General features: G+C 38.4%; 1 protein-coding gene across 1 annotated transcript in view; it reads left to right on the forward strand.

Moving 5' to 3' along the window:
- Window positions 1–475: 475 nt before the first annotated feature.
- GC (GC vitamin D binding protein) overlaps window positions 476–25,621 on the forward strand; it is a 39,092-nt gene continuing 13,946 nt past the window's right edge. The window contains exons 1-9 of the mRNA XM_070409919.1: window positions 476–583; window positions 12,692–12,761; window positions 13,293–13,425; window positions 15,534–15,745; window positions 16,912–17,044; window positions 17,357–17,451; window positions 23,071–23,200; window positions 24,384–24,586; window positions 25,378–25,507. Coding sequence (XP_070266020.1) covers window positions 535–583; window positions 12,692–12,761; window positions 13,293–13,425; window positions 15,534–15,745; window positions 16,912–17,044; window positions 17,357–17,451; window positions 23,071–23,200; window positions 24,384–24,586; window positions 25,378–25,507 — 1,155 coding nt within the window. The 5' untranslated portion in view covers window positions 476–534. The remainder of the gene's footprint in view (window positions 584–12,691; window positions 12,762–13,292; window positions 13,426–15,533; window positions 15,746–16,911; window positions 17,045–17,356; window positions 17,452–23,070; window positions 23,201–24,383; window positions 24,587–25,377; window positions 25,508–25,621) is intronic.

Consider the following 25,621-nt stretch of genomic DNA (forward strand, 5'->3'; position numbering starts at 1 on the left):
CTCACTCTTTTTTCTTATTTAAAACACCTAATGTGAAATATTTTGAGGTAATACTTATGTGTAGTAGGTTTAAACAGAAAGGGAGGGGCAGGAGGGAGGAATGGAGAGAGGGAGAGCTAGAAAGAGAGAAATAACCTCCAAGGTTCCATTCACACAGGAAAAGGGTAGAGATGTCCAAGAGAGGCACGCAACTCTATAAAGAAGGGGAAACGTACCCACGAACACACTAGAAATTTTTAGTAAAAAGCAGCAGTGGAAAGTAAGCTATGTATACACTGACTCTTCAGCAGTTTGACCAAGTTAATGATTAAAAATGCTGTCATGTGTCACATTTTCGCCAGGGTGTCTATTTACCTCGATATTGATATTATTTTATCTCTGCGGGCCAAGGATGCCCTGGCTTCTGTATAGAGATTAATGATTGATTAGCTCATAGTCGGGAAGCTTACTAAAAGGGGACTGGTTACTCTTAGCTGCCATTTTTTTCTGGGTTACCTGCAGGAAACAGGGTGCGCAGGACTTGCCAGCCGGGAAATGAAGAGGATCCTGTTTCTCCTGCTCACTGTGCATGCTCTGGAAAGAGGTGAGACTTCCCGTGCGGGACCATTTACAAGAACTCTTACCAGTCTAATTGTCTGTCGCCACTTTAAAAAAGTATACAAAGGTGAAAAACAGAGTAATTGGCGAGGATGTTAGGAAGAGAAGAATCAAAGCAGGGTTAATCTGAGCTGAAATGTGGCCTAGAGCTTTCAACTGGAATAGCCAAGACATCAAGACAATCTCATGAGAGGAAGAAAAAGTACATTATTTGTCAATTATCCTTTCCTGCTCTTTTGATAATCAAGACCTGCGGAGAATGTTTTGAAATTGGAATGTTTTTTAAAAATGTATTTGAGAGAGAGAAACATCAGTGTGTTGTTCCACTTATTTATGTATGCATTGGTTGATTCTTGTATGTGCCCTGACCTGTGACTGAACGTGAAACCTTGGCGTATCAGGACAATGCTCTAACCAACTGAGCTACCCTGCTAGGGCAAAATTAGAATCGTTTTAGTTAATAGAAGAAATGCAAATGGGGGCTTTTATCCATCCATGAGCACTTTTTTCAGATTTTAAATATTTATTGCCACTGAGAGCATAATATACCATATCAATAAGGTCAACTGAGATTTGAGTCTCTTAAAGGAACCCCATATGTATATTTGAAAATACATTGTAGTTTCTAAAATATCCCACATAAAATAATTTAATGGCCATGAAACATGATTATCAAAAGATAATTGAGCTATATTTTATTAAGATTATTCTTCAAATAGTACCTTCATCTTTTAGCAATGTTTAAAATCTTTTTAAATGATACAGGTTGAAATTATGTGAAGTATACAACTTTATAAAATTTTCAGCTTGGAAAATTTCCATAATCAGTTTCAATTTACTTTTCTGGATGATGCCTAAATACCTGTAAGGGATCTGCATTCATCCACCTTTGAGGAATTAGTTTTCACTTAGTACTGTCAGTCTCACCGAAGTGATACATTAATATTCATATTAGTAATGTATTTAACCTGTGGAATAAAATGTGTATAGTCTAGAAATTATTGGTATTAAATGTGACATGAATAATCTTACTCCTGACTTATTCTATTTACATTAAATTTTCCTTGATCTTACTTTTGTTGTACAAATTTTGTCTCATTCACCAATAGATTTTAAGTAAGCTATGCATCTTTATGTAAGACTACAAAGTCTGAGATGTACGGGTATAAATAAGTAACATAAATTGTGTCCCCTAAGAGACCTCTGAATAGGCCAACACCCAAGAAACCCTGAAAGCTTATTCCTTTGCCCAAGGGTTTCCCTGGAGTAGATCTGAACCTGAAAATGCCTACTGCAGCAGTGTTGATCAGGATGTTCAAAACACCAGAAGGTTCAGTAATGGCTAGGACCTGGAATTATATGTGGATGTTATAAGGTGGGACATGAGTCTTCATGTGGGACTGCTGACTCAGTAAGTGTACATTGCCTTCGCCTAAAAGAGTTATAGTGTCCTTTGAAGATTAACAGAGAATTCTGCAGCCTCTATTTCGACATCCTTCAACATCCTCTGACTCTGATGAAATGGATGCTAAAGTCAGCTTGCTTGAAGGTCTAAACTTCACGTCACGCAGGTGCCATAGGTTTGACGATATTCCCTGAGACATATATAATACATTTGCAAGTAACCAATGTTTAATATTTGGCTATAGGGGTCCTGACCCTTCAGTCCTCTATTCCAGGGGTGGGGAACGGCTAGCCCGCTGGCCATATAAGGCCCGTGAAATCATTTGGTCTGGCCCTGCCAAGGCATTAAGGGTGAATTAATTAAATGTTCGACCAAATATAGCAGGCTAATTTTTACGTTGATAATTTTGTATGGCCCCCAAATAACCTTTTAAATATCAAAATGGGCATTGGCTGAAAAAAGGTTCCCCAACCCCACATACTAAGTCAGCAACATACCTGGAAGCTAGAAGTGTGCCCTTGGGGAAAATTGCTAAGTATATGAATTAAAAGAGTTCAGAGGTGGAGGAGGATTGGATGGTGGAGGATTGTTAGAGCTGCAGTTTTCTCTGCCTGTTACAGTTCTAGATAGCTAACTGACCACCCACAGCATTTGTCTAGACCACCTTTTCTAAAAGTATTTCACTCAAGACTCGTCTTGGAGAAAAAGTCTTTATGGTCAAACACATTTAAGAAACAAGCTATACATTAGTCCCTCTTGGTTGGTTCACAATCACTGTGTTTGTTTTCCTAAAGGTTCTGAGAAGTCCTGTAAGAAAGAAACCTTACTTAACCCAGAGTTTCCCAAATGTATTGGCTTTTCCCTAAATTGCCTATATCCTATGGGAGCATTTTTGGATATTTCCGGTCTATAATGGATACTGCTGTAGTTCAGCATGAACATCAGTTCCAGTTAGGCCAGTCCTCTCCTACCCAACAGCACTGGGGATACAGTCCACAAACCCTTCTGTGCTTCTGGGGAGATGAACAGAATCTGGATGGAGTCATAAGACAACACCCAATATACCTACCCCTTGAAAAACAAAACAACAGTGTTTGCCAGTTGCCTCCACCTGACTTCTTTCCCTGGGACTGAGATGAATGTAGTGCTAATCTATAATGTACTTTCCCCTCTTCCCAAAATACAAGCAAAGGCTGCTGACACAGCTATATAATTAACAAGGAGATAATGCTAACCGGAAGTATGTTATTGCTGTTCATAAGAGCTGTTGGCAAGAACAGGATATTTACTATGAACATGTTCATTTTTTCGTCAAGCACTTCATTCTTAGCATATATATTTTTACTAACCATGATACCAAATAGCAAGAAAGTCGTGGGTAAGCTGTATTTCCCCTTCTTCCATTTGCCTCTTAAAGCAGCCCTAGGCAGTGTGGGCTTTCCCAATCTCCCCAGCCACCACTGAATCACCTTGTTTCTCTTTTCTACAAGTTGCCTGCCCCTTTAACAGTAACCACTTGAAAATTAAAGTTGCCCTTAGTTTGGTTCAGGAACACAGCTGTACAGAATGCCGGAGAGAAATAATTTAGGATAAGTAGATATCCTTTCTGTTTTCCCAAATACCTTTATAAATTTTCTGCCAAACCTACCTAATGGTTATTAAGGAGTTGATGTAGAATGCAAGAACTACATGACAAAAAGGACACAGCTGTTTAAAGAGCTAAAAGTGAGTTTCAAGCAGAAGGAACGCAGGTGCAAAAGTCCTGAGCTAGGAACAAGCATGTCCAGAGTAAAAGCATAAAAGAGGCTTTAGCCAAGAGCTAACAGGAAAACAGCTGAAGCCAGAGAAATAGGTAACTTCACCATCAAAGGCAATGTTAACCTCCCCAGAAATCAAGAGCAATGTCACACTTCACTGTTGTGAGGTGCAATGCGAGGTTTTCACTCACCATCATGTGTGTGGAATAGGGACAAGTGTGCACACTCTTTAAAAGGCCATAAGATTAATCTTTAGGGAAAGGAGATTTTAAAAATCCTTAAAAAGAATTCATTACCCTCTCCCCCAGAATCTATGGTCACCTAACTTTGTTATTCTGCCCACTGCTGTCCAATTTTCTCTCCAATTTCCCCCCAGTTCACTCTGCTCTAGCCACACTGCCCCCACGCTATCCGCCTCTCTATGTACTTCAGGGCTTTGCACTAGCTCCTCCCTCCTCTTAGAGCACTGATCCCCGATATCCACGTGACTCTCCTCACCCCCTTCAGGTGTCTGCTCCACGTTCATGTATAAAGATGGCTTCCTGAGTAACCTATCTCACATAGCACCTACCACTCCGTTTTCTTCTGTCCTTGTACCATGCTTTATTTATGTTCTAGCACTCATCATCTGACCCTATTACCAGCTGTTCATGTGTTTATTGTAACAAATTAAAATGTAGAATACAAAATGCAAAATTTTGGCAGAACCAGAATTTTATCAGTTGGGTTTACAAGGCAATGTTATCACTGCTGCCCTTATTTGAGATACCTCAAAATCTTTCACTAAAAACCAAGAGAAATAACCAGTCACTAACACCAATGTAAAGGGAATTTAGTGAAGTTCATGCTGCCTACTATGAATCATCCAGCTGGTCCAAAAACCTGTTCATTGCTATCCCATAAAACTGGTTCTGTCTCCTAACTTCCCTTTCTTCCTGACACCACATTATCGGAATCATTTATATTCAGTCCTGTACAGCCTTCTTGGATTTTTAAATTCATTTTTATTAGTCCTATTCAATCTTTCCACACTGTGTAAATTTCAGCCTTGAAGTGGCTCAGACTTGTACAAAGCATTCGACTATAGAAACCTCCTCAGCATCCTTCTTGTCTCCTCCTTTACCTCCGGCATATGCCTGGCTCTCCAGGCCTGTGAACACACCACTCACACCTGTGTTTCCACTGATGTTTCCATACGCTGTCCTTATCCAGGCCCTCATTCCCCTTTACTGGGCTATTGTAATGGCTTCCTACTCTAATCCTTACCTCCCATCCCTTGCCCAACCAATTCATATTATTAAAATACAATAAAAACTTGGCATAATGTGATAAATGGAGTCCAGAAATGAACTGATTATATTTTTACAAATCAGGATACTATTTTGGTGAGATTATAGAGATCAGACTGTCTAATGCAAATCCACCCCAAGTCTAGACCCTTTTTAACTAGAACCATGGAAACAACATTGGGCATTTTCCTTTCTTCTCTTGGATCCTAGATCCTTAGGGCATTTAAGTTTGCCATTCTTGCATGGATAGTGCCTGATAATGAGTCTTCAATTTCTCACTGGACTTTAAAAAATTGTATTTCATTAAGGAAAAAAAGTTTGTTGGTATTTCAGCATAATAATTACATACTATAGAATTGTTTTGGCCTTGTAAAACATTTATAGAAATAATTTTATTAATAATAGAAAAGGATTATTACTAACATTTAAAAAGGAAGTTTCTCTTTATAAAATAATGCCATTTATGGTAACCTGTTGGACTTAAAAATGCATTTAAATGGTTCAAGGTATCTTCTTGATAAAAAAAAAAAACATGTATGATAATGGAGACAGACAGTGATAAATATATATAATATAGCCTTGCCACTGGGTTAACTGAATAAATAGAAATCATACAGTTTTAATAGCCATTGTAATGTATGGATGGATAGGAAAAGAAAAATCATCTGTGTCCAACATTTTCTAAATTATTTTAGTCAAGGGATAGAGCTGGCTGGGTAGCTCAGCTGGTTAGAGCATCGTCCTGATACACTAAGATTGCAGGTTGTATCCCCAGTCAGGGCACACACAAGAATTAACCAATGAACACATAAATATGTGGAACAACAAAACATTTCTTTCTGTATCTCTTGTTGTTTCACTTTCTGTGTCTGTGTCTCCCCTCCTTCCTCTTTCTCTCCCCTTTCCTCCCTCTCTCTAAAATAAATCAATACATTTTAAAAGTTTTTTTTTTTTTAAAAAGAGTCCATAACTAGCCAATGAAGCAGAATTATCAGTACTTCCTGTTTATATAAACTCAAATGTATATAATATGGAAATATGACTTTGCCATTCCTTATTGAATGATACTTCCTTCAGATTTCATAATGCTTAGTGAATTGGCTTTTTGAAAATTCATGTGTGTCCAAAATAATGCCAAGCACACAAGACTTAAAAATATGATTGTTGCACTTAAAGAATTTCTATAGAAAATAAGATAATTTTGCTTGAAGGAAATTTTAGTATTGGCCTGCTTTTTAAGGTCTATTTGCAAGTACCTAGTAAGTATTACTATATGTCCCTGTCTACACAAAAACCAAAGCACTAGACAGGCTTTCAGCCATCCTGCTCACCTTTCTATATGTAAGGTTTAACAATCCTTACAACCTTGTCTTTAAAAGGGGAATATCGCCCTGGCCAGTGTGGCTCAGTTGGCTAGGCATCCTTTTGTGCACTGAAAGGTTCCTGGCTCAATTCCCTGTCAGGGCACATGCTCGGGTTGTGGGCTAGATCCCTCATATGGGACATGCAGGAGGCAGCAGATTGAGGTTTCACTCGCGCTTCAATGTTTCTCTCTCTCTCTCTCTCTCTCTCTCTCTCTCTTTCTCTCTCTCGTCCTCTCTCTCTATAAAAATTAATAACAAATCTTTAAAAACATAAATAAATATAGGGAATATGAAGAGGAAGAATGAACTTTTCCAGGACTTGTAATTACAAATTAAGACCTCAGAAGGGCAGGAATAATAAAGAATCTTTCAATACCATAAACAGAATACTGAATTCTAAGAGTAATTCTCAAACCCACAGGTAAAATACGCTCCAAAAAGTTAATGTTGCTTATTTGCATGTTAACACAATTTTCCATATAAACAATTTATACACAGAGATGAAGTTCTTAAATTGATACACACAAAAATGTGTAGTAAATATTGGAAGTGAACTGTGAAAACTACGAATCTCGCCGAAACCGGTTTGGCTCAGTGGATTGAGCGTCGGCCTGCAGACTGAAAGGTCCCAGGTTCGATTCCGGTCAAGGGCATGTACCTGGGTTGCGGGCACATCCCCAGTAGGAGATGTGCAGGAGGCAGCTGATTGATGTTTCTCTCTCATCGATGTTTCTAACTCTCTATCTCTCTCCCTTCCTCTCTGTAAAAATTCAATAAAATATATTTAAAAAAAAAAAAAGAAAACTACGAATCTCATAGGATTTTTGTGATTGAGATAATATGTAAAATATTTGGAACAATGCCTGACTAATTGTTGGTACTCAAATGTGAACCATTATCCTGATATTATTTATTCTTCTATTGCTTTAAAAACTAAGCCCTGCAGCCCTGCAATGCATTCTAAGTTTCCCAAGTCAGGATGCAGGGGACATCAGCCTCACCCATCCCAAATTTACTCCCTTATTGTCATCCACAAATGCGTTTGCAGGGGTGAGAAAGTGCCCAACTTATGAAGGGAATGGGAGGTGGAATGAGATGCATGGAAAAATAATGCCTCCTTAGGGACTTTGGCGAATATATAATCTATACAGGCTACTACCCATGATGAACCCAAAGACATTAGTTTGAGTGGCTATCAAGTCACTATTGCAGCTGGGCAACGAACCCATTTATTCTATATATTCTACTGTTTTAAAATTTTCAAGATCTGAAAAAAAGGCCCCATTTGTTCTACTGATGGAATACTAAGAGGTACATTTAATTTCCTCTAGAGTAGCTAATCAGCAGATGTCATGTAGACCTCTGGATTTAGTATTAGAAGAATTGAATTCCTTCCCATCGATTCAAACTCAGAAAAGTGCACACCTGCCTGCAAACATCAATATCAATATGAAAAACCAGAGTAATGTTACATATAAAGATGAAAAACATCAAAGGAGATGAAACCAAAAGAAAAAGCCCGAAATGGAATAAATGTTAACTTGATTACTAGTTCTTCATTGAAGAAAGCGTTTCTAGTGATACATTCATAATTTTCTTTAGCTCCAATATTCAAGTCAGCTTCCTAAACCAGGCCAGCAATGTTGAAGTTCTCAAATAAAATCAGTACTCTGAAATCACCAATATCTAGTCCAACTGCTTAATAAGCACTGCAAACCAGAATCTTATTGATAAAATTTAAAAAGCAAAAGCAAATATACTGACCTTTGCTGACATAGACGAGCCTGTCAGCGTAGAATAGAAATAAAAATGCCACAGAAATGAAATTGCAAAAATATAAAATGCCCAGCAGGGCTCTGAAATGCCAAGATTCTTCTGAACAAAATTGGAAAACAGCAACACAAGACAATTCCCAGCCTTCTGTATTCAATTCTGCATGTATTCAATTCAGTGTTATTTAGGGTCCACCGATCACTCCTGGTATACAAACAGCTTTTCTAGGGGACCAAGTTGCTTTCAGAGAAAGATTATAACAGCAGTAGTTAAAGCAGTCAAAATACCTTTTTAAAGTGGAGTTTGTACCAAGACAGTATCTTATTGTCTGTCCCCAATAGATTAGCAGTTCCATGAGGGCAGAGATGTGTCTATTTTGCTCTTCATTTGTATTCACTACTGTGCCCTATGTCTGGCACAGAGTAAATCTTTTAGGCATGTCTGTTGCATGCATGCATGAATATTGTCAGCTGTGTTGGAAGAGGTGAGTTGCATGGAGCACGACAGATATTCTGAAAGTAAATCTAACTTCTTTTCAAAATTCCAGAATGAGACATGACTTACCAGAATGTTGCGCAATACAGGTAGAAATGAGACACGTTATTGCAAAAACCAAAAATTCTGTTAATGAAATGTGTAAACATTTAATGCTGAAAGGTCACTGTGTGAAAAAGATTTCACCAGTGTCACTGAGATTATGCCAATATTTACTAGAGCCACGGCAAAGTCCAGATTGCCCGCTTTAAAACCACGTGGCACATTAAAGAATACAGGATGCCATTTACAATTCGTTCAAGATAGAATTTAATTATATGAATCAACGTCTGCTCAACTGGAATGAAAAACAATTTTATTAAGCAGTACTCCATGGAATAGAAATCAATTTGTAATAATCACACTGCAAATTAACTTCAGTATTTGTCGTGTTTTTTTTTTTTTTTTTTGGAAGATGAGAAAATGATTAGCATATTTGCCTGCTAATCTTATAAGCAGTATATGTTCTCTTCGGATAAATAAAATTTTTAAATCAGAGATATGTTTCGAGTCTTCCACCTGGAAGACACATGGCGCAATAGCTCCCTCTGCAGGTAGGTTTTGTAAGAGCAGTGTTACCTTTTTATATATTTCATTCTGAATTTTCTCAATGCCTCCCTTTTGGGCTTCCTCCTTGCTTCTGTCATGCCCAAAGCTGAATGTTCCCGTAAAAATGGCTTCAAAACCATTTTAAATCTTATATAGTCAATCTAGTTTTCCGTTTCCCTCTAATAATTTTGTATTCTAGCGAAAGCACTACATAAAACCTGTGGATTCCAATGTATGTTGGTGCAAACACAAGTAGTTGATTTCATTAAAGCTATTTAACAAGAGATAGATAATCTATAGTGGTCATTTACACTACATTCACATATACTCACACATTCCTGTAACACACTGAATAAAAACTACTTTTTTGCTGAAGTGAGAAATCCAACTCTGACAGGTTAGAAACAAATTCTTTCTGAAAAGGTTTATCAGAGGCCTCATTTGCATACAGGCTCCCACTGTGAATGTTATTGAGTAGCCATGATGAAAAGTATTAACAAAAATAATCTCTGCAATTTTACAGGGAGATTTTATTAACAAAGTTAGCACCTCTGCATTAAACAGAGAAAGAGATATTTTTTGTAAACATAGCTTTGGGGTAAAAAGGTTCCATATAATTTCTTACTACTTCTAAAAGGGATTATTTTGTAATCCCTTTGAAGTGATTTTAGTCATCAAGAGGATACTATCTTGTACTAAAATCAGGAATCTGTCATATAGATGGTTATTTAATCTCCATTTGAATATTTCCAGTAACAAACCACACTCACTTCTCCAAGAGGCTGTTCACCATTTCAGCTAGCATTTAGCCGTGGCTACAGTCAAGGTCTGCCACTGAACCAAAGTCTCCTGCCAGCCCCTTCTCCCAGCTCTACCTTCAGAGCAGCCTAAAACCACTCTGCAGGCATCTGGAGGTGACAGCTCTTCGTTCCAGGACAGCTCTACCTTCAATTCTTTCCCTTTATAGCCTGCTCTCCAGTCCCACAGAATACCATCAATGATTAATGGACATTTTCTGCCTTATTTTGACCTTTTGAAACTGTGACAATATCCAACTTTGTAAACCAGTCAATAAATTCCGAGAAGTGTGCTAGATTTAAAGGTTCTCAGATACAAGCGACTTTCTGTAGTCCACTGACTATTAGTGTTACCAATCCTACTGGGTTTGTCTTAGTTTCCAAAATAAGGGGTTTTGAACATGTGGGTTCTTCTGTTATTTTTATGGTATTTTAGTTGGTCCCTTATTACAAAGTGCTGCTTAAGGATGTCTTTGTCCTTAGTTCTGGCTCTTCTCATCTCAGTGCTATACTTTGAGTCATTCACCTGAAAGATACAAGGTGCAACAGGTTCCTCTATGGGTAGTTTGCACCAGTAAATCTAACAAATCCTACAGAGAATCATTTGGAGGAGGAGGAGGAGGAGGAGGAGGAGGAGGAGAAGGAGAAGGAGGAGGAGGAGGAGAAGGAGAAGGAGGAGGAGGAGGAGGAGGGGGAGGAGGAGGAGGAGGGGGAGGAGGAGGAGGAGGAGAAGGAGGGATCTTCTCTAGCCTGTATCCAATCACATTCATTCTAAACCATAAAACAAAAATTTCTACCCTCACAGACTGTAACTGTTAGGGCGGTGAGGACATCTGGGTGATGAAGGCATGACAGCAATTGCTATCACCTGAGATGGATTTCCTACTATTTAAAGTCAGGAAGATAAGTCACTAAAAGTTAAAACCACTTATCTCAGAACAGAATCTGAGTCATTTATATACTTTTTAATTTTTTTAAAGAAAAAGCACCATAGAGTGTTGGAAAATGTTCTAGACTTATTTGCATGATGACATAGGGAAGAGCACTGGCTACCTTCCATTTCCCCCCCTCCCCCCCCCCCCGCCACACACACACACACACTGTGTATGGAATAGGTGTGTTGAACAAGTGAGTCTCACAAACAGTAGAAAACTCATCTCCTCCTGACCTGAGCAATCCAGCTCTTCCCAGTCTCTTGAGTGGACTAAAGAGTAAGTTCCATGATTTTTCTGTTCACTCTCAAATAAAATGTCTTCTGGTCTCTTTGAACCTTAAAATAACTACCTCATAATAGTCGTGGGAATATCTGTTTGTGTTTAATAGCCAAAAATGTGCAACTTTGCTTAAAGGTGAAGCTATTCCACAAGATCAGGCCCCGGTCAGTCCCATTGCCTGTGGTGCCAAAGAGAGACAGGTACACGTTCCTCCCACTCTCTAGGCTGCTTTTGGTTCCTCAAACACAGGGAAGGAAGAAGCCAGCAGAAGAGGTAAGAGCAGGAAAAAAGTAGCACTAGCTCACTGGGCAGCTTAGTGAGCTAGTGCTGTTTCCTCTGGTTATGGGAGATGTTCAATGTCGACGTTTTCTTTGTGGCTTCTTTGGAGATCTCTCTCATCATCCTTGGAGATCTCTCACATCCAGCTAACACCTCAAATCTGACCTTCGGACCTCTGATTTCAAACTGCCTGCCTCTGCACAGAGGTATCCCACAGTTGGCGGCCCACTGTCCTCTAGTCAGCCCTTTGGGGGAGGGAGGGAAGAGAAGAGCAACACAACTCCAGGCAAACTCGCTCTCCTGTTTGATCCATATCAGGTTCACAGGCCTCAGCAAAGCTTCCCACTCACAACCCTCTCCTTTGTAGCTCCAGCCCCCAGCCCTTTAGCTTTCTCTAGTCTGAATCAGACACCCGTCCATTGTACCCTACGCTCCAAGGGTCACCTATCAAGGTCTCTGATGGTTTTTCTCGAAGCCCCTTTTACTACACTTGAAATGAGGAGAAGCACACCCCTCCACTCCCCCAAACCCACCACACTGACAACTTTATCCAAAAAAACATTTTACCTAATTTTCACCTTTTGCCCCAGCGGAATTCCTAGGTTTCTGTTATACAGTCTGGAGATGGGTAATAGAGCAGTTCTCACACACTCCTTTTCAAGGTCCTGCATCAGAGGGGTAGCTCCTCACTTAGGAATGTACACACTCTCTCCACTTATTTATTTTTTTTGTCCTCTTTCCCCCTCCCCACCTTTGAGAGCTTAGGTGAAACAAAGATAAAGAGAGGAACAAAATGTGCCATTTTAGCATTATTATACAGATGGGACCTAAGAGAATGATTGACACATCAATAGGCTCTGATAATCATTCGACTTATTTACTTTCAGTATTAGATCACTTTTTTCTGCTGTCCATTAAAATTGATAGCATGCCATAAAATTCTGATCTATTTTTATAAAACAGCTAGAAAGGCATCAAAAAATGGAATTGCATATAGAAAGATGCTAGTTTCACCACAGATAAGTCACATAAAGGATCCCATTAGACATATGCATTTAATGAAACATTAATTAAAAGGGAATAGAAACAAAACGTTTTTTGTTTTTGTTTTGTTTGTTTTTTTTGGTTCCTAGGCCGAGAATATGAGAAGGATAAAGTCTGCAAGGAATTAACCAATTTTGGAAAAGATGACTTCACATCTTTGTAAGTATGAAGCACTCACTCACCCTCTAGGTTACTTGACCTTGAATGAAACTGCATGTAAGGTTAACTTCACCTCAGCATGAAGGGCTGAACCGATTTCTGATAAGATTAACAGGATAGAGCCCAGGGTCAAAGGAGGCAGAGGAGGCAGGCAAATGGAGGACATCCAAAGATTCCAGTTGAACTATCATTGCTGTGGTCTAAAAATTTGTTAAGCAATAGTTTCCTAAGGTAAATTAAAATGCAAACAGTACATGCTAGGACTGGCAAACAAAGGCAACAGGGTACGGAGCAGCTTCATTGAGAGAAGAACGAACATGAGGCTGTTTTGATAGAACTCTCAAGTTCAACTCCTGCCACTTTACAAGATCAGTTTACCTAGAACAAAACTGAAAGGCAACCTTATACTCTTTTCATTCATCAAGAAAATACGTGCACTATTCCTTTAAAAAAACTGAAAAGAATATTTTAATATGTGCAAATGTGGGAAACATTAATTCGAATTAAGCATGGATTTACTTTCCCCCTCAGATCAATGGTCCTCTACAGCAGAAAATTTCCCAGTGGAACTTTTGAACAGATCAGTCGTCTTGTGAAGGAAGTTGTCTCCCTGACAGAAGCTTGCTGTGCTGAAGGGGCTGATCCTGACTGCTATGACAACAGGGTAGGTTTGCGTGGCCTGGCCGGGTCTGTGGTGGCCCACAGAAGGAAGCCAAGACAGGTCTTTATGCCATATCTAAGGGAAATCCTAGATAGCAACTCCACCTACTCCAATTTTGGAGGCAATATGAAGCCTGTTCCTCTAGAGCTCAGATTTATTCTAGCAAAACAAATCAACTCTGCCCATTAGTCCTACAGGTTCAAATGAGAAAACTGGGGCATATACTGATTCAGGAAATAGTTCTAATAGATTTTGTGTATCCTAAAATCTACACATACCTTTACCATGCCAAGCCTGGTAATGACTGACCCAGAGCAATTTAGTGTTGGCCTCCAATTAATTTGGTGTTCAAAAGTTGTCCTGTATACATAAACCACCAGGTTTGGGGATTTCTCCCCTGAACTATACATGCAGAAATTATAATGCTGAAATGACAGGGTTCAAAATACAGACCGAACAAAGGTGAACCCACATGTGTTTCTAGCAATTTACTAATGTAGTCATCAGGCCCAACGCAGACGGCATTTAAATGCATCTTGATAAAGGCCTCTACAGGCAAATGTCTCCCTGTGTAAGCCTGCAGCAATTAGCCTGCAGAAACAATGTTCCAAAGATCACTGGACTAGAATCTACACAATGATTATTCTTATCACTAATTGCCTTATCTGGCCCTTACCTACTTTCTAAGAATTTCATAATCATTTTCTCCTATCACTAAGTCCATAAACAACCGAAATTTCAACCTGACCTTCTGAACCACCTTAAAATAGGCACGCATCAAACTACTGACCATGATTAGAACAACAAAACACATTTTTATTTGCTAATTTGAGAGAAGCTGCTGAATTATAAAGACAGATCATAAGAGAGCAGAGATGGCACTGACAGTTTTGCACACCACCTTCCTCTTTCTCCTGCTTATTCAAAGTATTTTTTTAAAAAATGTGTTGATGCTTTTTCTTTTTGAATGTCTTATTTGAAAGGAGGTAATAAAAAGAAACCATGGGAAAGTTGACAGGCAAAGAAATGGAATGAAAGAAGATATTCACTGAAGAGAGAGAGAGAGAGAAGAATAAAAAAAGAGTTCTTAAGTTCTGAGAGTCTGATGGAAGTTAGATGTGGGAGAGGATGAGAGATGCTCACTTTTACATAAGTGATTCATCATGTTGCTTGCCTTCATTGATAGGAAACATCTTTAGGTATTTTCCCTTAAAAGATGACTAACATGTAAAATAAGTATAGGGATTTGAAAGTACTTTTTCCCAAGTAAATTCAAAAATAACTTTTTCCATGATAACTATATCTGCTCTACATTTTCATTTCGAATTCTTTCCAAAAAGATCATTTTTGTGGCTATAATTGCTTCGGTGGTCCTCTATCATGGGCTTAGTCTGCCCACCTGTTATCAGTGTATACGTGTTGAAGCAGTGGATTAAGTTTACCAGTGATTTTTCAACCCATTATACACATGAGAATAAGCTTTGGGAAGAAAACAGATCCTAAGGCCTCATCTTTGACCTACTGTTTCAGAATTTCTGTGATAGGAAGCTCAGGCTTTTAATATTTATATATTTTATGAGAGATTTTGATGCAAGAGCAGGCTCAAGAACCACTGGCTAAGAGAATGCAAACCAATGTAGAAGACTAAAGCACTTAACAAGAGTCTGCTCGGGTAATAAAGCAGGGAGAGTAGGGCAGGGGGGTCGTGATTCTTGATGGGGTATTTGCAGCAGAAATCAGGTAGGACGTCATGTGAGATCTTTTGGAAATGACCTCCCTTATCCTCAGTGATGTTAATATCCTTGGGGAGAAACACTGGCCTAGAGGATAAAGCTTTTAATGGCTGCAATCAAACACAGCCCATTTATTAATGATGGTTCTGTTTTCTCCTGCTTTGAGGAAAGTCATTTATTAACATAAATAAGACCCTGTACTTGCCCGTAACTATGATTATGCAAATTGCCACATTGCCAAATCATCTCATGGAGCCTTTGGCCTGGACAGTTTGTTATTAATGAGAATTTTAAACTAAAGATGTTATACTGAATGTAGAACTATAAGCTTGGAAACGTGTATATATGAGTTTGCTGGTTTCTCTTCTTTCTTTCTAGACGTCAGCATTGTCTGCTAAGTCCTGTGAGAGTGACTCCCCATTCCCAGTGCACCCAGGAACTGCTGAGTGCTGTACCCAAGAGGGCCTGGAAAGGAAACTCTGTATGGCTGCCCTGAAGCACCAGCCACAGGAATTTCCTACCTACGTAGAGCCAAGTAATGATGAAATCTGTGAGGCCTTCAGGAAAGATCCCAAGGAATTTGCTAACCAGTAAGTTGCTTTCATCAGAAGTAAAACTTGAAGGCATAAAATGTCAGAACTATATTTAACCTAACCCCCTACCATGTACAAACACCTCTTCTACAGCAACCTGGATAAATTCCAATAACAAGAACTTGACTTTCATCCAAGATAGCTCATTGCTGTCACTGTCGACTACTGTCAATGCCTTTCGTAGACAGAGAGAAAAACCACCATTCCCCAGCTTCCACCCAATTCGTCCTATCTAGTACTTGAAGCAGAACTACTTGGATGCCCTGTCTTCATGACAGATTTCCAAATATTTGACAGTAGCTATAGTGTTTCCCCTAAAACTAATGATCGCTATATACTCCTTCTGATAAAATTTTATTGCTATGCACATTTTTAATATTTAATTTCCACTAAAGCATAAGAAATAAACAGCTTTATTTTTCACATTCCAAGAAGCAGTTGTGAATAGGATGCATGTTGCACTACATAAGAGAACATATTACTCTGACCCTCTCATTGCTTAACATTACTAAGGAGCCAGATTATATGGAAATTCTTTAAATTCGTCTTGGAAGATCATAAAAATGAACACAAATGGTGAAAATTAATTATAATGAAAAAAATATATTTACTAAAAAAAAAAATCAAAAGCAATGGCATTCAAATGGGATTTAAAGGCATGAAATTCAGGTCACAATTTTATAAAAATTGGCTGGCTTGCCCATTCCTGTAAATTTTCAGAGTCTCTTTCAGGACCATAGGGTCTTATGCTCCTAAAAGTTAAAAAGATTTCAATAAATAAGTAAACCTACACATAGCAATTTTCTGGGAGAGTAAACAGAGATAGATCATGAAAGGTAAATTGCATTTAATTAATTCAACTAACAATAAACATCTACCATTGGCCATGCACCTGTAGATATTAAGTGAATAAAGGGACAAATGAACCCTCCTCTCAAGCAATCTACATGGAAATCTAGACAATAATATTTTTATTTAATGAAAATATTGATTGAAAGTGATTGGTATTATAACCCTTTCTGTACATCCTTAATGCTTTTTAGATATTAAAACTATAACTTAACATGTATCTTCTCTCCATGAAAATACTTATGAAATAGTAGATTTTGTTTCCCACAAATGGTTTGACCAATGCTCTTTCCCCTTCTCCTCCCTCCCCACAGATTCATGTATGAATATTCCATTAATTATGGACAGGCTCCTTTGCCACTATTAGTCAGTTATACCAAGAGTTATCTCTCTATGGTAGGATCCTGCTGTACCTCATCAAGCCCCACCGTATGCTTTTTGAAAGAGGTAGGTGCCATTTATTACATAGTTATGCTCTTTCTTGTTTCTTCTATTAATGCCATTCCTTTTTAAGATGGTAGAAATTCAGATTCTGGGATCATAAAAGTCCCTAAGAGGCCTCTTTTGCATTTTGTTCATTAGAAAATAAGACATACCATCACTTCTGGAAAAGAGATATCAGTAACTTTCTTTGGTCAGAATTCAGTTTTGTGGTCATCAAAAAAAAAGTCATGATATTCAGAGTCTCTTTTTTCATTCCTGCACATTACTGTGAATGGATCTTAACTGCCTAAAGGGATTCTCTCATTTCTTTTTTAGAGACTCCAGATTAAACATTTATCGCTTCTCACCATTATGTCAAATAGAATCTGTTCACAATATGCTGCTTATGAGAAGGAGAAATCAAGGCTCAGGTAAGGATTAAGCATCAGTATGTGCAGCTGTTTGATTCTGCACTATCTATCCACAATATTAGGATTCCCTAAGAAAGTGTTTGTGTTAGAAGATATTGATTATAGTCTTATGCTCCAATAGTTCTCAAATGTATACCCAGTTCTTTTTTGTCTACACAGAATATGAGCAATAAGAAACAAGGCTATGTTGTAAAACATGAGATTTGCTCTTAATCAACCTTTTCCATATACTCATTAGGGAAAACCAGGTGACCATTAGAAATTATTTCCTCCATGTTCATATTAGCATTACAAATCTATATATATAAAAGTCTAAGCAACCGAACAACGGGTCAACTGGTCGACTGGTCACTATGGTGTGCACTGACCACCAGGGGGCAGATGCTTAATGCAGGAGCTGCCTCCTGGTGGTCAATGCACTCCCAGAGCCAACCTCCTGTGGCTGGCCAACCTCCAGCGGTCCCTCCCTTCTGCCGGCCAGCCCTGATCGGCCCCAATCAGGACCTAGTGAGACAGCCCCAATCGGCCCCTGATTGCAGGTCTGGCTGAGGGACCGCACCTGTGCACGAATTTGTGCACCAGGCATCTAGTAGAAATATAAATTACAAATATAAAGGCAAAAATAAAATCACCTGTTATTTGCTTTGTCAATTTTTGTCTTGGGAGGAAACTTCTTGGATTCTTATTTGTCATATGAAGCTTTGCGCTGTATAATATGTACCTCTTAAGTTTTGTGAATGGATGCCTATTTCTTAGCTACTCTATTTGTAACTCTCCTTTAATTTTTGTATGGCTGCTATTAACTCCATATTTTAATTTTGACACTTTCTATATTTATACTTCTTTCATATCTCCTCAGACATCTAGATTTGCCAGCTTTAGCTCATCGTTATAGCATTTACAATCTCTTTAATTCCTTCTACTCTGATCCACAAACTTTTTTCCTTTAATGGCAATAAAATAATTTATTTTGTGTTGGCACCAGATCCTAAGCTTCCTTAGTGGGAATAGAAACTACTTTCATTAGTCCTTTAAAAATAATTTTCCATTAGAACTACTCAAATACTAAATGGCATTTTCTCTAGACCTTCACTTTTGTTTTCTTTTTACATTAAGATAGTATAGTTGGCAAGTAGAACATTGGAATTTATAATATAACTAGGGGCCCAGTGTACAAATTCGTGTACCTTGCAAGGAACTGTGGGCCGTGCGCAAGGCTGCAGTGGGCATTGGGGCGGGTCTCAGCTGATCCTCTGCGACCCCACCTGGCCCCTCCTGCCATGGCCCCTGGTCCCTTGTCTGCTGGCAGCCCTGCTCCCACCGCTGCTCCCACACACTGATGATGCAGAGTGATTGGGACCAGTGACAACAACAGGTGCAAGTGGGGTCGTCAGCAGGTGGGAGAGGCAGCTGCTGCCCTGATCGCCCCTCAGAAGCAGGGGGAGGTGGAGAAGCCCTCAGGGGTGATCTGCTGATGGTGCCGAGCAATCAGGGCTGGTGCTGGGCGCCAGCAGTGGGTAAGAGCAGGGCCAGTGCCGGCAGTAAGTGTGAGTGCTGGGTAGGACTGTGGTGTGCGGGAGCAAAGAATTTTCAGTAACCACCAAATGCTCGCCCCAATGACAGTGACTGGTGACCCACCTTGGTCTGGAGCCCTCACTCACCTGCTCCACCATCCCGCCATGGCCGATGCCTGCCATGTTCTGTGCTCTGCCACCTGCTGCCAATGCCCACCATGTTCTGCGCATGCCCCCTGGTGGTCAATGCATGTTAAAGCGACTGGTTGGTTGTTCAGTTGTTCTGCCATTTAGTCTATTTGAATATTAGCCTTTTATTACATAAGAAAACACCTATAAGGTATACCTTACTTAATCATTAATTTATACTTGCATTAGTGTCTAGGAAATTACTCCAAAGAAATAGCATTGAATGTGAACAAAAATTTAGCTGCAAATATTGCTATCCCCTTTTAAAATATGAAAAAAGAGAGACTTTTTAAATGTCCCTGGACTCAAAAGAATACTTAAATCAGTTATAGTATATCCATCTCAGAGGAGGCCAATTTGTTGTAATTATTTATAATAATAAAAGCATAATATGCTAATTAGACTGGACAGTTGAACGACCTTCTGGACGACCCCCCAGATGAAGCCAGGGCTGCCAGGGAAACCAGGGTCCTGGGTGCCGAAGGGAAGCTTGGGTCCCAGGTGCCAGAGGGAAGGCAGTGCTGAAAGCCAGGGGAAGGAAGGCCTACTCCTACATGAATTTCATGCATCAAGTCTCTAGTATTATAATAGAATATTAATAAAAATTATAAAACATTACTAAAAGAAATTGATGAAACAAAATAAATAGGAAGACATTCCATGCTCTCACATTAGAAGAATTAATATTGTTAAAAATGTCCATACTATTCCAAAGCAACCTACAGAGTAAACGCAATTCCTACCAATATCCCAATAGTATTTTTTGGCAAAAATAGGGGGGGGGGGGGAAAGGCATCCTAAATTCAAATGGAATCTCAAGGGGCTCCATATAGCCAAAACAATCTTGAAAACGTAGAACAAAGTTGAAGGCCTCGTACTTTCTGATTTCAAAACATACTACAAAGCAACAATAATCAAGATGCAGTAGTACTTAGTATAAAAAGATATACAGTGGGGCCTTGACTTACAAGTTTAATTCGTTCCGTGACAGAGCTCGTAACTCAAATTACTCGTATGTCAAATCAAAAAGTGAACGAGTGAGACACGTGATGCTGGGCTGATGTTGTGGCGTTCACTGTGACGTTCGCTACTCCAACTAGCGGTGGGGTATCTGAAGTTGACTCGTAACCCGAATTTTAGCTCACAACTCAAAGCAAAAAGTCATCCGAGAAACGGCTCGTATCTCGAAAGACTCGTTAGTTGGGACACTCGTAAGTCAAGGCCCCACTGTATAGACCAATGAAGCAAAATAGAGAGCTCAGGAACAAACCCTATGTATTTAGACAAATGATTTTTTTTATATATATATTTTATTGATTTTTTTACAGAGAGGAAGGGAGAGAGATAGAGAGTTAGAAACATCGATTAGAGAGAAATATTGAGAGAGAAACATTGATCAGCCGCCTCCTGCACACCTCCTACTGGGGATGTGCCCGCAACCAAGGTACATGCCCTTGACCGGAATCGAACCTAGGACCTTTCGGTCCGCAGGCCGATGCTCTATCCACTGAGCCAAACCGGTTATGGCGACAAATGATTTTTGACAAGGGAGCCAAGACTACACAGGGAAAAAGGAGTCTCTTCAAATAGTATTGGGGAAATCGCAAAAGAATAAAGTTGAACCCTTACCTTATACCATATATTAAAATTAACTTAAATTGAATTAAAAACCTAAATATAAGACCTAAAACTGTAAAACTCCTAGGAGAAAGCATAGGGGAAAACTTCAGGACATCAGGTTTGGCAGTGATTTCTTGGAATTAACTCAAAGCATAGGCAACAAAAGCAAAAATAGACAAAGGAGATTATATCAACCTAAAACTTCTGAGCAGTAATGAAAACAATCAACAGAGTGAAAAGGCAACCTAAGGAATGGGAAAAAGTATTTGCAAGTCATATACCTAACAAGGGTTTAATATCCAATGTGCATTAAAAAACTGCTACAACTCAACAACAAAATACCAAATAACCTGATTAAAAGGAATTAGAGATTTCTCCAAAGGAGATATAAAAATGGCCAACTAGCATATGAAAAGATGCTCAACATCACTACTAATCACAAATTAAAACCACCATGCCATTTCACACCCATTAGGATTGCCACTGCCAAAAGCATCAGTGAGAATGTGAAGAAATTGGAATCCTTGTGCACTGTTAGCAGAAATGCAAAATGGTGCAGTCATTATGGAAAACAATGCAGTTTCCTCAAAAAAATTAATAGAATTACCATATGACCCAGCAATCTCACTTCTGTAAACAGACTAGGCCAAAAGTAGGTTTGCAGTTTTTATTATGGAAAATACAATAATTAATAATTAATTCAAGAATAAACTCTGTTTCATGTACTCATAACTGTAAACCTACTTTTACCCCAACCTGTATATATTCCTAGGTATGCAAAGCAGAATCTTAAGAGATATTTACACATCCATGTTCATGGCAGCATTATTCACAATTGCCAAGAGGCGAAAGCAACCCAATATCCATTGACAGGTGAATAGATAAAGAATGTGATATATACATACAATGGAATATTATGCTGCCTCAAAAAGTCTAGTCACATGCTATTACATGAATAAACCTTGAGGACATTATACAAAGCAAAATAAGCAGTCACATACAAATACTGTATGATTCCAGTCATATGGAGTACCTAAAGTAGACAAAATCATAAAAACAGAAAGTAAAAATATGGCTGCTAAGGAAGGAGTGCCAGAGTCGGTGTTTAATGGATGTAGAGTTTCAGTTTTATAAGACAAGAAAATTCTAGAGATCTGTTACAACAATGTGAATTTACTTAACATTACTGAATTATACACTTAAAAATGAGTGAGATGGTAGTCCAGCTGGTGTGGCTCAATGGTTGAGTACTGAGCTATGAACCAGGAGGTCAAGGTTAGATTCCTGGTCAGGGCACATGCCCAGGTTTTGGGCTCAGTCCCCAGTAGGGTGTGTGTGGGAGGCAAACGATCAATGATTCTCCCTCATCATTGATGTTTTTCTCTCTGAAATCAATTTTAATACACATATATTATTATTATATATGTATAAATGGTTAATATAATAAATTTATTATTATGTTTTATCACAATAAAGAATATTTAATTATATAGAACATATTCCTGATACATTAAGTGAAAAGATAAATTTATCAGCAGTATAGCATAATCCCTTATAAAATACGTAATTCCCTGTAAACCTTATAAAATATGTAAGGGTTTCATGCCCTAACATCAACTGTATTAACACTGTGGTTTAGAGCTATAGGTCTTTACTACTTTATTTCTATTGTAGTTTGTAAGTTGATTTATAAAAACATTTAAGAAGATTATGAGAGGCCCCCAAAACACCACATTGGTCTTAAATAGAGAGATATTAGTGCCTTCTTTATTGCCATTTTATTTTTTTTAAATCCTCACCCAAGGATATGACATGTTTTTATTGATTTTAGAGAGAGAGGAATGGAGAGACAGAGAGAGCAAGAGAAACATCTATGTGAGAGAGAGAGAGAGACATCAATCAGTTACCTCCCCTATGTGCCCTGACTAACTAGAGATCAAACCCACAACCTAGGTATGTGCCCTGCCCAGGAATTGAACCCACAACCTTTTGGTTTATGGGATAATGCTCCAACCAACTGAGCAACCTGGTCAGGGTTTAAAGGCACCCTTCAACTATGTAGATCTGGCCAAAAGAGAATGTGAGTACTGAAAATTTGAAAAAAATCATTGGGGACGACTGAATTTTGAGTAGTAGCTTCAGCACATAGGCTCCATTGCAGAGCAGATGTGTCCCGTGCAGCTGTTAAGGATGAATTGTTGAAATTATGGTATTATTTGTCTAGTGTGTTTGCTCATAATGAGACCAAGGAAACTGAGATTTGGAGAAAGCTAACCAATTTTTTTTAACTGTCTAGCCATCTCATAAAATTAGCCCAAAAAGCACCTACTGCTAATCTGGAGGATGTTTTGCCACTCGCTGAAGATGTTACCACAATCCTCTCCAAGTGCTGTGGGTCTACCTCTGAGGACTGCATGGCCAAGGAGGTAAGAGAATCCCCATCGTCATTGTTCTTGTCGTCGTTATCATCATCATCATCATCATCATGTGCCACACACTAAGTGGCAAGCACTCCTCTAAGCTGCTTTTTACATGTATCATCTCAATGATACCTACATATATCCTATGAAACTTAAATACATTAAATCCACTTTACAGATGAGAAAACAGAATAGTAGTAAGGATCAATAATTAAAGTCACACAGCTGGTAAGTAGCAAAGTCCACACACAAAGACAAGGGTATCTGATTCCCAAGAACTTAGTGCACCTGCAGAGCCTGGTACCACATCACTAGCCATATACAGTTATTTAAGTTAATTATTATTAAACTAATGACATTTAAACTTCAGTTCTGCAATCACACTAGCCCCCATTTCAAATGCTCACTAGTATTAGTACAGATACAGATAATTTTCATCATCATATAGTAAAGTTCCATTAGACAATACTACAACCATTGCACTATTAGAAATTATTATTGTTCTTATTATAACTGTCAGAATTTGATGGTCAGTGCAGTTTTTTCCACCGTTTTTCATTTGCACAATACTTTCAAGTAGATATGAATTTGAACAGTTATTTTAGATAAAAATCACTCTCATTTATCTAAAGTCTATGGATCTCTTCAGAAACAGCAATATTGTGCTGCCTGGTCTTTCCCATTAAGAATATGTGTCTGTGTTAATGGGTCTTTTCTATAACCTGACTTATAATGGCTAAGTCATTAATAGGTCTCTCTCTCTCTCTCTCTCTTTCTCTCTCTCTCTCTCTCTCCTTTTCTCCTTCTCAATATATCTATATAAAATATATTACATTGATCTTCTAGGTATACTTTACTTTTATTTAACTAGTCCTCTATTATTGGGTTTAGGTGTTTTGGTTTTTTGTATTTTAAGTGACTCTGTCCTTAAGAGTCTTATAACTAAATCTTCTCTTCACCATAATTGTTTTCTGAGGATAAATTCTTGGAAGTTAAATTGTACATTTTAAGGCTTTTAGTACATAGTGACAAATTGCCCTCCAAAAATATTATACCAATTTACTTTCTAAGAGCATTCCCACTGATTTTTTTATACCCCCTGCCAATGCTGGTAAGGCTGTGTTAACCTTCCTTACTTTGGACCTACCAGAAAACTAACAATGCATAAAAATCACAATTGCTTTTGTAGCTGCCTGAACACACAGTAAAAATCTGTGACAACTTATCCACAAAGAATGATAAGTTTAGGGACTGTTGTCAAGAAAGAACACCCATGGACATATTTATGTGTGTCTACTTCACGCCAGCTACTCAGCCGCCAGAGCTGCCAGAAGTTGAGTTGCCCACAAGTAAAGATGTGTGTGGCAAGGGAAACACCAAAGCCATGGACAGGTAAGTAGAGATGATCTAATTATCTCCTTGACAGTATGGATATTCACTGGCATTAAATGACAAAGAAACTAGATGGGGAAGAAATGGTAAACCTTTACCTGGCATCACGAAGGAAAGAATTAAAATAAATACACCATGAGTTGCATATACTATGAATAGTATATGCACGTTCATGGCATAAATTTCACAAGTAGGTCAAATTGCCAGAAAAACATTTATCAATATCAGCGGGCAGAATTTAGACTGCACTGAAAATCTATACTTATCAAAATACTCATTGTTTTTATAAATACATAGACAGCAATGGGATAAGATAATCAAAGAAATTTATGGAAATCTATTTTCACAGAATAGCCACATAAAGTACCTACTTGATGCTTTATATAGAATTAATTGTGCTATAGTTACACAAAGGACAGTTCCATATGCATTTGATGCTTTAGATAGAATTGTGTTATAGTTACACATGGACAATTCCATATGCATTTGAAGTAGATATATATAATGTAGTATGTGACTACAGATACAGTACAGACAGAGCTTTAGTTCAGTATTAACTAGTCACAATAACTTTAAAGCAACTATTAATAACTTGTATTTCAATGAGAATATTGTTTTGGATCCTAAACTTGTTGATTTGGATTCTGTTTTAGCTAAACCTTTTATTTTTAATTAAAGATGCAGAAACCAGGTGCTCTGCCTTTGTTATAGATGCAAATTTCAAAACATGATACATATTCACAAGTATACCCATGCATGTTAAAGTGCATCTTCTTTCTCTCTCATGCCAGGTATACATTTGAACTAGCTAGGAGAACTGACGTTCCAGAAGTATTTCTCAGTAAAATACTTGAGCCAACCTTCAAAAGCCTGGGAGAATGCTGTGACTCTAAAGATCCTGCAGTCTGTTTTGATGCTAAGGTGCAGTTTGCTAAATTTCTTCAACAACCCTGTCTAATTCAAGCTGTTGGCAAACTGGAGCTTATGGGCCACAGTTAGACTGTTGCCTGTTTTTGTATGGCCTGTGAGCTAAAA

The sequence above is a fragment of the Myotis yumanensis genome, unplaced genomic scaffold, assembly GCF_028538775.1.
Source record: "Myotis yumanensis isolate MYYU_CA2020_CCGP unplaced genomic scaffold, mMyoYum1.0.hap1 SCAF_1, whole genome shotgun sequence".
NCBI classification, from domain to species: Eukaryota; Metazoa; Chordata; class Mammalia; order Chiroptera; family Vespertilionidae; genus Myotis; species Myotis yumanensis.